The sequence below is a fragment of the Seriola dumerili genome, unplaced genomic scaffold, assembly GCF_002260705.1.
Source record: "Seriola dumerili isolate Sdu_G_001 unplaced genomic scaffold, Sdu_1.0 BDQW01000024.1, whole genome shotgun sequence".
Classification (NCBI taxonomy): domain Eukaryota; kingdom Metazoa; phylum Chordata; class Actinopteri; order Carangiformes; family Carangidae; genus Seriola; species Seriola dumerili.
In genome coordinates this window covers 2,211,707-2,223,144 of record NW_019174279.1, presented here as the reverse complement: position 1 = coordinate 2,223,144, position 11,438 = coordinate 2,211,707, and the positions used below count along the sequence as shown (strand labels likewise).

General features: G+C 38.6%; 1 protein-coding gene across 1 annotated transcript; it reads left to right on the top strand.

Annotated features, from left to right (window-relative positions):
• Nucleotides 1-2,119: 2,119 nt before the first annotated feature.
• Nucleotides 2,120-10,979, top strand: kcnk1 (potassium two pore domain channel subfamily K member 1). The gene is made up of 3 exons (XM_022763291.1): nt 2,120-2,651; nt 5,083-5,478; nt 7,608-10,979. The coding sequence occupies exons 1-3, from the start codon at nt 2,297-2,299 to the stop codon at nt 7,862-7,864; spliced, it is 1,008 nt and encodes a 335-aa protein (XP_022619012.1). The 5' UTR covers nt 2,120-2,296; the 3' UTR covers nt 7,865-10,979.
• The last annotated feature ends 459 nt before the right edge of the window (nt 10,980-11,438 follow it).

Sequence of the window (11,438 nt, the reverse complement as noted above, 5' to 3'; positions counted from 1 at the left end):
GTATGCCGTCGCCATCTTTCCAACGTTCATTGAGGAGGAGTGCCACAGTCTTGCATTACTACGGCAACCCGGATAGGTCATCTGCGGTCATAACTGTGCAGCTTGTTGTTACCCTCACAGTACAGTCACAGTCAATCAGTTTTCACGTGGTCATCATGAATTATCACACTTTAAACCACCTGATTTATAGTGTAGTGGAAAAAAAACAATCTGATACTAATGAATGCTTGGGATAATTTCAGTGAATTATTCATGACAACCTAGTTTGTTGTTGTCAGTTGGGACTGATTTGAGATGGCCCTTCACTATCAGTGTGTGCTGCTTCAGTGTTACAGTACTGGTTGCCCAATGTGACATGAGGTCAGGGGCCAGTTGTCATCTTCATCAGTACCCTGTCTATATAGTATATGATGAATGAGGATTTGCAATCAGAAGCCCATTGCCAGATTAACCTCTTTGAATGGTATGCAGTATTCCAACACTAACATTACATGAGCCCAGGTTAGCTATGTGGTAATTTGAATAAACTCAAGTTAATTTAGGAATGTAAGCACAATGATAGTCAAAATTATTTTGATGGCCTTGAGATCAGGTAATAAAGCAGGACCACCTTATAGCTGTTAACATGTCAGATGATATTGTGCTTTCACACTATGAGGGTTCTGGAGGCCCCTGGTGGTCTTGGGTCCTGGGACAGTTGCCCACTTAACCTTGCTAATGCTATGTTACATACAGTTCACACAGGTGGCAAAAGAACAAAATGAATTGAAAAAATGTTTTCTTTGGCAATTTATTTAATACCAGAGTAATCCAGGAATCCTAAATGACGCAATCATCGTTGAAGTCTTAATTTGACTAAATTATGATGTTGCATCTATCCCAATCATTGAATCAAACGGGTAAGGGTCTAGACATAATATGCACAGAGGGTAACTTTAGGTCAATTGCCACTTTCCACTGATCCCTGCACAAAAACATTGTGTCTAAACACCTGATTTGGATTCATCTTCTGACACATCGTAAAATAATGGGGACTGGTGTTAATACTAAGTGTCTGCCTCAAGCTCAGTGTTAATTTTCACAAGGCGAGAAACGAAAGAGGAACTAAAGATTAAATACATGTGCGATTCAAGAAGCTGAAGTGAACATGTAGGTAGTAGTGAGTCAGATTCAGGAAGTATCACACAAATGTCACTGGGAAAAAATGGAGAATGTATCTGGCCTTATCTAATTGTAGACGCAGGGACAGCAGAGATGTGCTGTATCTTCTTTCTTTGGGGTCATAAAGTACAGTGAGGACAGAACAATATTCTGACCCTTATTCAATTTTAGATGCAGCAACAAAAATGATGAAAGATGCATGTATGTAGCTAAATTTGTAGTGAAATCCTCACAGGTGTAGACATATTTCATTGATTTTTTTTTTAAACTTTATATTAGGCGGCTTTCATCTACAGCCTGAGGGACCAGTTCTCCCTAAAGCCACAAATAAAACTGTCATCGTCACAGCTTTTTCTTACGTATCGGGGCGTTGAAACTTTCCTCCTTTCACCTTCTTATGTGACTAAATAAAAGACGGGGAGACAGTGACAATAGTCTACTGACGTTTCTCGATGGTTTTGAATAGAAACTGAAAGACATCTCGACTGATTACCTGGGAGGAGAGGAGATCTTACGTCACGCGCCCTTTGTCGCCGCCACATCACTTGTTTCCTTCACGTGTAACTTGAAGCTCGGAAATACAACAATTTTTGATTCAGGAGACTTTCCTTTTGTGTTTTTCGGAAATAAAATCAATCACAGTGAAATGATATATTAGCAGAAGTTGTATAGTTTTTAGAAATCAAGCCCAAATTTACTTTTTAGTAGCCTATGATAGTGTCAAAGATAAAGCATAAAGCAGGGTTACGCACACGTCTATAAATATAAAGGGATTTATTTTTCTTATTGTGAAGTCGTCTTCCATCAGTACCTGTCTTCCCAAAACCGCCATATTATGACCTCAACTTCAAGTGGAGTGGGCTATCTGCTTTTCTAGTCAAAACACTGCTCTTCTCATTGCATAATTTTGACATTTCCGACTGCACCTGAAGGCCACGACTGCGAAAGCAGGTTTTGAGCAGGTCTCACGGAGGGGGAAGAGATTCCCCATTTGAGCTTTGTCTTTAACAACATCCCTAGCTAGAAGATATTTCGGTAATATAGCACGGGAGGCGGTTAAATTGATAACGTTGTTTTTTTTTACTATATTCATTTAAACCCGTAACATAACACGGAGGTGACATACCTCTTGAAAATGCTTCAGTCTCTAGCTAGCAATTCTTGTGTGCGTTTGATACAAAGTCACAAATCGACGTGGTATTTTGTATCTTTAGTCTTGGGGTATCTGCTTTATCTCGTATTCGGCGCTGTTGTCTTTTCTTCGGTGGAGCTGCCTTATGAGGACGCCCTGCGCCAGGACCTGAGGGCCGTCAAAAAACAGTTCCTCCAGGACAATGAATGTCTATCCGAGGAGCGTCTGGAGCGGTTTTTAAAGAAAGCACTGGATGCCAGTAACTATGGGGTTTCCATCCTCAACAACGCCTCCGCTAACTGGAACTGGGACTTCACCTCTGCGCTGTTTTTTGCAAGCACCGTGCTGTCCACCACAGGTGAGAATAGGTCACCGCTAATAGGCTCGGGATGGACAGTGTAGGTGATGCTACAGGAGACCAGGTGCGCAGCATAAGATAGAATATAAATAGTACACATATTTAACCAGGTGTGCCCCTGTTTTGGCCTTCTTCCTGTTCTCATTTTATCAAAACATAATTTTGTCTGACTTGCAGAGCCACAGCTACGCCACACAAAGGCAACACACAAAACCATAGGCGAAAACAAAAAAAAGTCTTCTGTGGGAAGTGCTTACTGAAGGGCAAATTAATTTACCAAAAGTTAATTTAATGTCGCTTCCTTATCACTTTGATAACTTATCTCAAGATTTAAATCAGGCTATAAAGCTGTTAGTAGCTTCATCCTCATATTAAAACATGTTGATGTTGAGTAGATGTATTTACTCTTTTGCTTATGTAGTTGTTTAAGCACAGAAGCTAAATCTAGGTCATATGTATTTTATATGTTTTCTATCTTGCATTTATGTTGGCACAGTGAACACTGCATTGCACTCAGCACAGCCTTTACTAAACATATCATTTCTGTGAAGGAACTGCCCTCTTGCAAAGTATAGCCTACAATGTATCACTGTATGTAGGACAGAAGCAGACCTGTACCCAGTGTCGGGGACAGAAGCACACAAACTTGACAGGGTAAATGTCAACATCACCTTCCATTTCCCCCCAGGAAAGTGCATATTCTAATTTAGGCAAATCTTTTAAACAAATTGTTTTTTATATATGTCTGGAGGCATTTGGTCAGTTTTGCACGACACTGTGCATAGAGTCATATTCTTTTAACTGGCGTTGCACAAAAGAACATGCCATGCAGATGCCTATCTGTCAGTATACTTAAGGAACTTTAGTCTGACCACATGGCAGCAGTTATCTATGAGGTTTCAACATAGGGCCTACGAGATTATAGGCTACAGATAATGTGTACAGCAGCAGCTGCCTGACTGCATTAAACCTCTTCGTTTCTTGTTTGAGTCTCAACAAAATTTTGCTGCTGGCTAAACAGAAACATAACAGACATCCAGACATCAGCTGGGCCTTTTTGTAATTCACAGTTCTTGCTTTTCTTTTGTCTCTTTTTGCTTTTGACTAATCTCAGTGGTACTTCCAGAATGATTCTGGTTGAGAAATAAAACACCTGCAGTTGATTCTTGTTGGATATTTAATAATACCTTTGTTATCCAGCAGTTAAGACCGACAGTAGTTACAAAATATATTACCAGATACCATGATGGGCCATTTCCTTTTATTCTCACAAGGGGAAAAAGGTGCATTCATTTTATTCCTAACAGAAATAGTTACACTGTGTTAAAGTAGAAGCTGAAAGTGAGTTGTTTGTGCGTTTTTAACAGCATATATCACAAGCAAACACACTGCTGTTTCCTCATTTGCACACAATTGTTAGTGAGCAATGGTATTTTTAACATGCTTCTTATGGTCCACCTCATGAGCACGTGTTGGGTTTTTTTATAGCAATACCTCCTTCACATCAATGTGACATAACTTCAAGACTGTTCTCATTAATCATTTTTTACCTGCCTGCAGTTGCTGTTATCGAGCCCCTGCTTTGTTTATTGTTTGTTCAATGACATTTATATTTAATGAAAGACTCTGTCTGTTCCTATTATTTATTTCATGGCATTGCTTTTAATGTATGCTCAGCCAACCCTCCCTGTATAAATAAAGCTTAAATAAGCCAGAAACAGGCTGAATTCCAAAACAGGGTGGAGGAGACGCTGTGCAAGCTCGTACACATACTAAAAAACAGAAAGACCATAATCATTTACAATAATAATTATCTGTGCTTTATGTTGTCCATCAACAGTCAGATGCACGGCTGCTAATGTTATTAGCACAGACAGGAAATAAAGTAGAGATTGTTTTTGTGCTGCTGTTATGTATGTTAAGGGAATTTTCCCAATTTTGCTTATAATGAAGTATGAAAATTCAGTCATGCATCCTTACACTGTATCTGACTTTTTCTTAAGTGTTCTATAATATTGAGTACTTTAACATTAAGAATCTCCTCAGTAAACACATTTATCAGAACTATGAACTGTAACATCATACTGTAAACACAAAGAGGATAAATGTATGATAGCAAAGTGAGTTCAAAAGAAATGAAAATGTGTTTTGTGCCAGTAAGTGCTGAAATAAGAAGTCAGGATGTGATATTTGCCAGCAGAAAACCATGCCTCTTTGTTTACTGAGTATTTGTGGTACAATGTATTATGTAAAATGCAGGGTCATTTCCATGAAATAGCCACAGATACAGTATTATTGTATACTTACACAATCCATTTGGTGGGTAAATATTTACCTACATTCTGTACTGTGTGAATAGTATCAGATACGGACTAACATCATGTTGTCAACTATAACTGAAACATTTTGTGTCACGTATGTTGTTGCACAGGATATGGTCACACAGCACCTCTGTCGGATGGAGGGAAGGCCTTCTGCATTATCTACTCGGTGATCGGCATCCCCTTCACCCTTCTCTTCCTCACTGCCGTGGTGCAAAGGATCATGGTGTTCAGCACACGGAGGCCGATCATGTACATCCACACGCGCTGGGGCCTGTCCAAACCACTGGTGGCCATTGTTCATGCCACTCTGCTTGCCACGGTGGCCGTCTCTTGCTTCTTCCTAATCCCCGCCGCCATCTTCTCAGCACTGGAGGAGAACTGGAACTTCCTGGAGTCCTTCTACTTCTGCTTCATTTCCCTGAGCACCATCGGCCTGGGAGACTATGTACCTGGAGAGGCTGCTAACCAGAGGTTCAGGGAGCTCTACAAAGTCGGCATCACTTGTGAGTGCTGATGATTCTTTGTATTAGAGCTATTTCCACAACAAGGTGGTGGTAGCTATAAGGTCTATAATCAATTCCTCTTACTGTGCTTTCTCATCCTCTGAGGTGCATTTAATGGTAGAATGTGAAGCTTTTTAAACAGCATATATCATTGCAACACTTCAGTCTAATTACTATAAACAGAGGATGGATGAGATGACGGGCACACAGCATTGTTTTAATCAGTGCTTGTGTTTCAAATCAGAGGCAGATTTCTTATAAACTCTGATGCTTCCTGTTGCAAGAAGGATATCACTGTGTCATTTGTTTGCAGTGGATGGGTAGCACTTAATTCCTTATTGAGCTATAAAGCAATCCAGCAATAAAACCCCATAAATCCTATATAATTTGGGCCTCACTATAATGTCTCTCAATGAGTGCCAGTTTGTCAGAGTTAATGCTGCAATGATTTGCTGATGTGGGAATATTACCCACAGTGAGTTTTATGATGGTAAACTTTCACCTGCCTGGTTGTGACATAACAAGCTGGGTCTATTTTCTGACCCATTTAGTCAAAGCTTACGTAAAAGACGTTTTATTTAATACAGCTTGAATTACAATTGAGTCAGAAATCAGTTATAGCACTTTCATTTAGGCAAAAGGAGAGATGATTTATATTTTATAAATTATGCCCATAAAGATATAGTAGGAATCATCATCAATAGGCTGCTATTACAAAATGTTAAAATGTAATGAAAAAATAAATACATTTAACCACTGCAGCCTTCAACAAGCTATGTAGTTTTCTAAACAATACAAAGCTCACTAAAAGGGTTCAGTTGTAATAGCTCTTTGGGAAATTTTTCGAAACTGTTGTCAAGCTGCTGACAAAGCTACAATCCGTCATTTTCATGCGTGTTTAAAGCCATATTAACTAGTCAAGATGAAATGAGAACGTGCAGCGCAGGATACAAATTGGGCCATGGCCTAAAGCAGAGTGCTGAGGCATTGATTGCATTTGTGCAGCTTGCTGTCAGCAGCACTGTCAGGGCTAATAGTCACAAGAAAAAAAAAAAAAAACAAAACAGCCAAACTCAGACTAAATCCACAGAGTCTTGACAAGCTGTGGATAAATGTCGACGACTACTCCAATGAACTGTCACCTGCCATGTGTGGTGTGGGCGTGTGGTACGCACCAGCCAGGCGTCATTCAGTGGGCACAATGTGTCGGACTGTAGGAGGAGACAAAACGTGTTTGTTTGTACAAAAGGACACTAGACACATTTATACAACTTCCTCTGAAAAACTACGTGTCCATATTGGAAGTGACATCACCACTGCCTGTAATAACATCTGGAGTAATCGAAGAGAAGAGCTAATATTGAACAGTTGGTGGCAATTGCTCGAGAGCTGTTTTGCCACTGCCTTTGGTGATAAGCAGTCATTGCTTTTATGATGTGCATTCAGGGTGTAGCCCTATTCTGTATACATACAGTATGTTCTAAATGCAAATACACAGTAAAACATAAAACAGTTTTTTTGGGTAAAAGGGGATTTCAAATGTATTTTAGGCTGTTGCTACAACAGTCACCTGATAGTGCTGTAATGCTGTCATTTATAGGTCAAACACCTGTTTAAACACACCTTGAGTTTCTAGTGGGTTTCAGAGGTTTTTTCATGTTAGATGTTGAGAAGAGAGTTTGCTTGTATCAGGTGGAAGTGAAAGATTTTACCCCTAGCACTGTGCAACAAACATTTACTTGTAAACGGGGGATGAGGGGATTTCCAGCATTGTCTGAAACCTTTTCTCTGTTTCTCTTCCTATCTTACATCCAACAAAAGCACACACACTGTTCTTGTTAACATGGCTGCCTAGCCACTGCCCCCTTGTGTCAGTGCATATAAACAACAGGTTTTGGGACGACATGGAAGAAATGCGTTAGAATAGAATGACCTACAGAAAATTCTACAGTTATAGAGTAAGATATTGAATAGTATAAATTGTGTTATGTCCCATAAAAAGTCACAGTTAAGTTCTAAAAACATGCTTAATGTTAAAGTGATTTCTTGTCAGGGTTATATAGAATGCCTGGTTAGGTTTGTTTTTGATATGCAATCTCTTTCCTTGCCTTGTGTGTTTGTCCCATCAGTTTACCTGATCCTGGGTCTGATCGTCATGCTGGTGGTGCTGGAGACCTTCTGCGAGCTACAGCAGCTGAAGCAGCTGAGGAAGATGTTCTACCTGAAGAAGGAGAAGCCGCTGGACCGCCTCGCCATTTTGGAGCACGACCACCTGTCCTTCACTACTGTGTCCAACAGGGCCACAGTTCACAATGAAGACAAGACCCAGCCGTTTGTTAGTGTCCAAACTCTGGCCTCTCCTAATGATGATCCCATGATTCAGTAAACAAAGATGGAGCAAACTGCTATTGAATGATTAAAATATGAAAGTGGGGGGGTAATACACGCAAGAGTATAAGTAGATAGAACGAGTAGATCCTAAGTCTCAGCTGTAGGCATTCTGCAAAGCTCAGCCCTGCAAAATTTAGAAGTAAAACTAGTTGAGACTGTTGAGATCACGCAAACAATCTCCTTTGCCGAACCACAATACTGACAACACAGTGCTATGCAGCAGAGATTAAATTTATGCACAATAATTAGGTAGAAAATTAATATTTTAACAGTGACTCTAAAGACAAAGTCAGTGATAAAAGAAAAGCCTCCTGCTGCATTTATAACTCATAGGAGCTAAGCTCCTTTATGAGCTGTATTATTTATTGCATATTTAGTGACATCTTAGGATGTAATTGGTCTCTTGAATCTAGATGAAATATAAGACAATTATCTGTAGTCTGTCACAAAATAGTACATATGTAATACAATATGTCTGTATCTTATAAATAGAGATGCTTGACAGGTATGTGGAATGTACATAATCAGGTAAAATATGTAAAGTATAGTGCCATCAAGAATGAACACAACTCTTAAAGATGAGCCAAAGTGAAGCTAAAACATATAAACAACTTTAGTAATTAACTGTACTTGTACTGTGAGGTCAGAACTTTTTTTTTTTCAGTTGGAACTTTGACAGGAGAATTTGTAATGTGTTGTGTTTTCATGCTAGTGCTCGCCTCTGACTGATCGAAGTTTGTTGGTGGTTAAGCTGTGAAATGCTTCATCGGATTCTCCTCAGTTGGTTGCTCGTATGGATTTTTGAAGAGTTTTTGAAAGTTTCAGGGACCTGTTTTTCCATTGCATAATTTGGGTCACATGGGTGACTGAAAGAGAGGTTGCAGTCGATCCTGAAAAAGGCATCTGAAAGAATAGACGATACATTTTATGAACAATACATGAGCTGTTTCACACCGTATATGTTTTGTAGCATTTTTGGCTCATCTTTACAGAGGTGTTAAACGTTCCGGTTGCACTCCACATTGTTGCATTTCATTGTGAGGGAAAGTATTTGTCTGCAGATATATGTATTTTCTCAACATGTTGCAGTGCCGTTTCAGAGTTGTCCATGTGTGGTGATAAGCACTATAATTTATTGATTTGTCTGAATTGCTTAATGTGTGCTGGACTGTGTGAAAAGGGGAATGAGGTTAGCCCAGCTTAAAAAAGGGAACCATAGAGGGCCGACTGCCCTATTGCATTTTACTGTCAATAAAGAGAGCTCAGTTTGCACATGTACTGGAACCAGGCAGTAGTACAGAAAAAATAACTTTGGGATTTCTCTGAAAGGAAAGGGACATGGTTCCAAAGATTTCATCAGTGATATTTTTAATGAAAAATATGATGTTACCTCTGTTGTGGATGATCTGTAAAGGCAAGACATTGAACAGAAACTATTTTACTGTATTTACATCCTTTGAATGTCGAAAATTCTATATTTAGATATGACACGAGGAAGGTTTACAAAATTTTGTTAGTAATTTATGAAAGGAATTCTGTACTAAAAAGGTACGTTAGGGAAACTTGAAACTATAAACTCAAGCAGCAGAAGGAGCAGCTTGAATTGAACTATCCCAGTTCTGATTATCTACCACGTCAGTTTTTAATCTCAACAAGGGCAATGATTTTCCATAATCTGAATTTAAACCAGTGGATATGCACTTGCAGATTTCTGTGACATTGACATTGAACTCCTCTGTGTATTTAAAAAGAAATATTTCTAGCAGGAGGTAAAATGTTCTGACAGAAGTACTAATTTCATTCCATTATCCGTCCTGTTATATTCTGTTCGGTGCAGACGCCCACACATACAGTGTAGAATATGACTGTAATGCAGATTTATTTGTCATTTAATAGAAAGACATGCAATCATCATCAGTTTTAACAGTGTTTCAGTCTCCGTTTGTTGCTGAATTTCTGACCTCATCTTTCTCTGCTACATTGCTCCATCAAGACACAGTCGCAGCCTTTTATAAAGTCTTGAATGTAATGTTTTTTATGCTGTTTGCTACAGTGAGATTCAAGGCCTGACCAGCGCACAGCATTGCCTCTTGCTGTTTTCCGCTGGCTCTGTTTGTTAAGTATTGACAAGTTTAGCTGCAGCAAGGTGTCATGACCACTTGCGAAATTAGCTTTGATTGTGTCAGCATCTTGAGTTACTCACTGATCTTTAATATTGAATTTTATAGATCAGTAGATCAGATTGTTCTTTTTTTTTTTTGTTTCACCAGTCTGGGCCTTCATGTAAACTGTGAAGCATTGATACTGCTCATATTGTCTGCTGAGAAAAAAAGGAGAACTTGAATTTTGATAAGTTTGGGTTTGTCTCTTTTACTGTAAAGATGTTTCTCTGTTTTGTAGATTCGTTGAATAGATTGATGTCAAGCCTTTGACCCTTCAGCTTTACTGTTTCTGGCATTGTTTGTCACCATGCAGTTTGTCTCAAAGGTAAAGCAGCTCTAGTTCTGTTCAGGGAGTAAACATGTCAAGGATTACAAATGGAAGCACACTGACATTGTTTATTTATGCTGACAAAACGGATACGTTTGGAATATTTGGAATCATAGTTTTCTGTACATATCTCTTCAGTCGTTGTGGCGCATACTGTAGATACATATGCACAGTTGAGTACTTCAGTGTTACAATACCAATATTGTAATACAGCAATGCCACCAAGGTTTTCTGTAAACTTCAACATATTCAACACATTTCAACATAAGAAGTGATTCCATGAACTGTAAAATATCAGTGTGTCTTAAATAAAGTGTTGTTATTATTACTTAATTTGACTTTGGTAATTGTTTTATCCCACTGAAAAAAAGCATGTTGTGCTCTGATTGCAGTTTCAGCTGTTTGCCTCCAGCAACATGTATTATTATATAACGTGTATTTACCATAATAGTGTACTTAAATCAAAATAAGTAAGCATGAGAGCTGTGGACAGTTGTACACTAAAACCACTTGGAAATATTGGAAAGCAGAACACATAGCAATGAATGTGATTATATGTAAGGTCTTGGGAAGCTTCTCTTTTTTTAAAAAGAAAAAGAATAAAATTGTTGGCACTTGAATACACTATTTTACTTTTTCATCTAATCCTTGAATATGAAATGGAGGTGGATGTTTAGGACATCTTTGTCTCCATCACAGAAGAGCAGTAATTGACGTTGTGGGGTGAACAAGAGGCTTACAAATACCCCAGCCAGTGATGAACAGAAAATGCTTTCTTATTTGAGCATAAATAGAAATGATTTGCACATCAAACTCATTACATGTGGCACTTCATAAAAGCAAGGACGTTGTTAGCTGCTGAAAGACACTGATTTATTATGAGAACATGCAAAGAACAAAGCTATTGAATACCTAAAATATATAGAGGCTTTGGTGTGACTGCACAATATATAGCACAAAGAAATATGTACAACAACAAATAATGGAACTAAATAGAAAACAAAACACTCATCTATATATATATAATTGTTTTGTTTGTTGATGTATTGGTGATCATTTTATACCTTTCAACCTCAGCT

Excerpts from the sequence above, each read along its gene's own strand:
- kcnk1 (XM_022763291.1), top strand. The coding sequence starts at position 2,297 with ATGCTTCAGTCTCTAGCTAGCAATTCTTGTGTGCGTTTGATACAAAGT. Across the intron at positions 2,652-5,082 it reads CACCGTGCTGTCCACCACAG|GATATGGTCACACAGCACCT; the intron begins GTGAGAATAGGT and ends GTTGTTGCACAG. Across the intron at positions 5,479-7,607 it reads CTACAAAGTCGGCATCACTT|TTTACCTGATCCTGGGTCTG; the intron begins GTGAGTGCTGAT and ends TTGTCCCATCAG.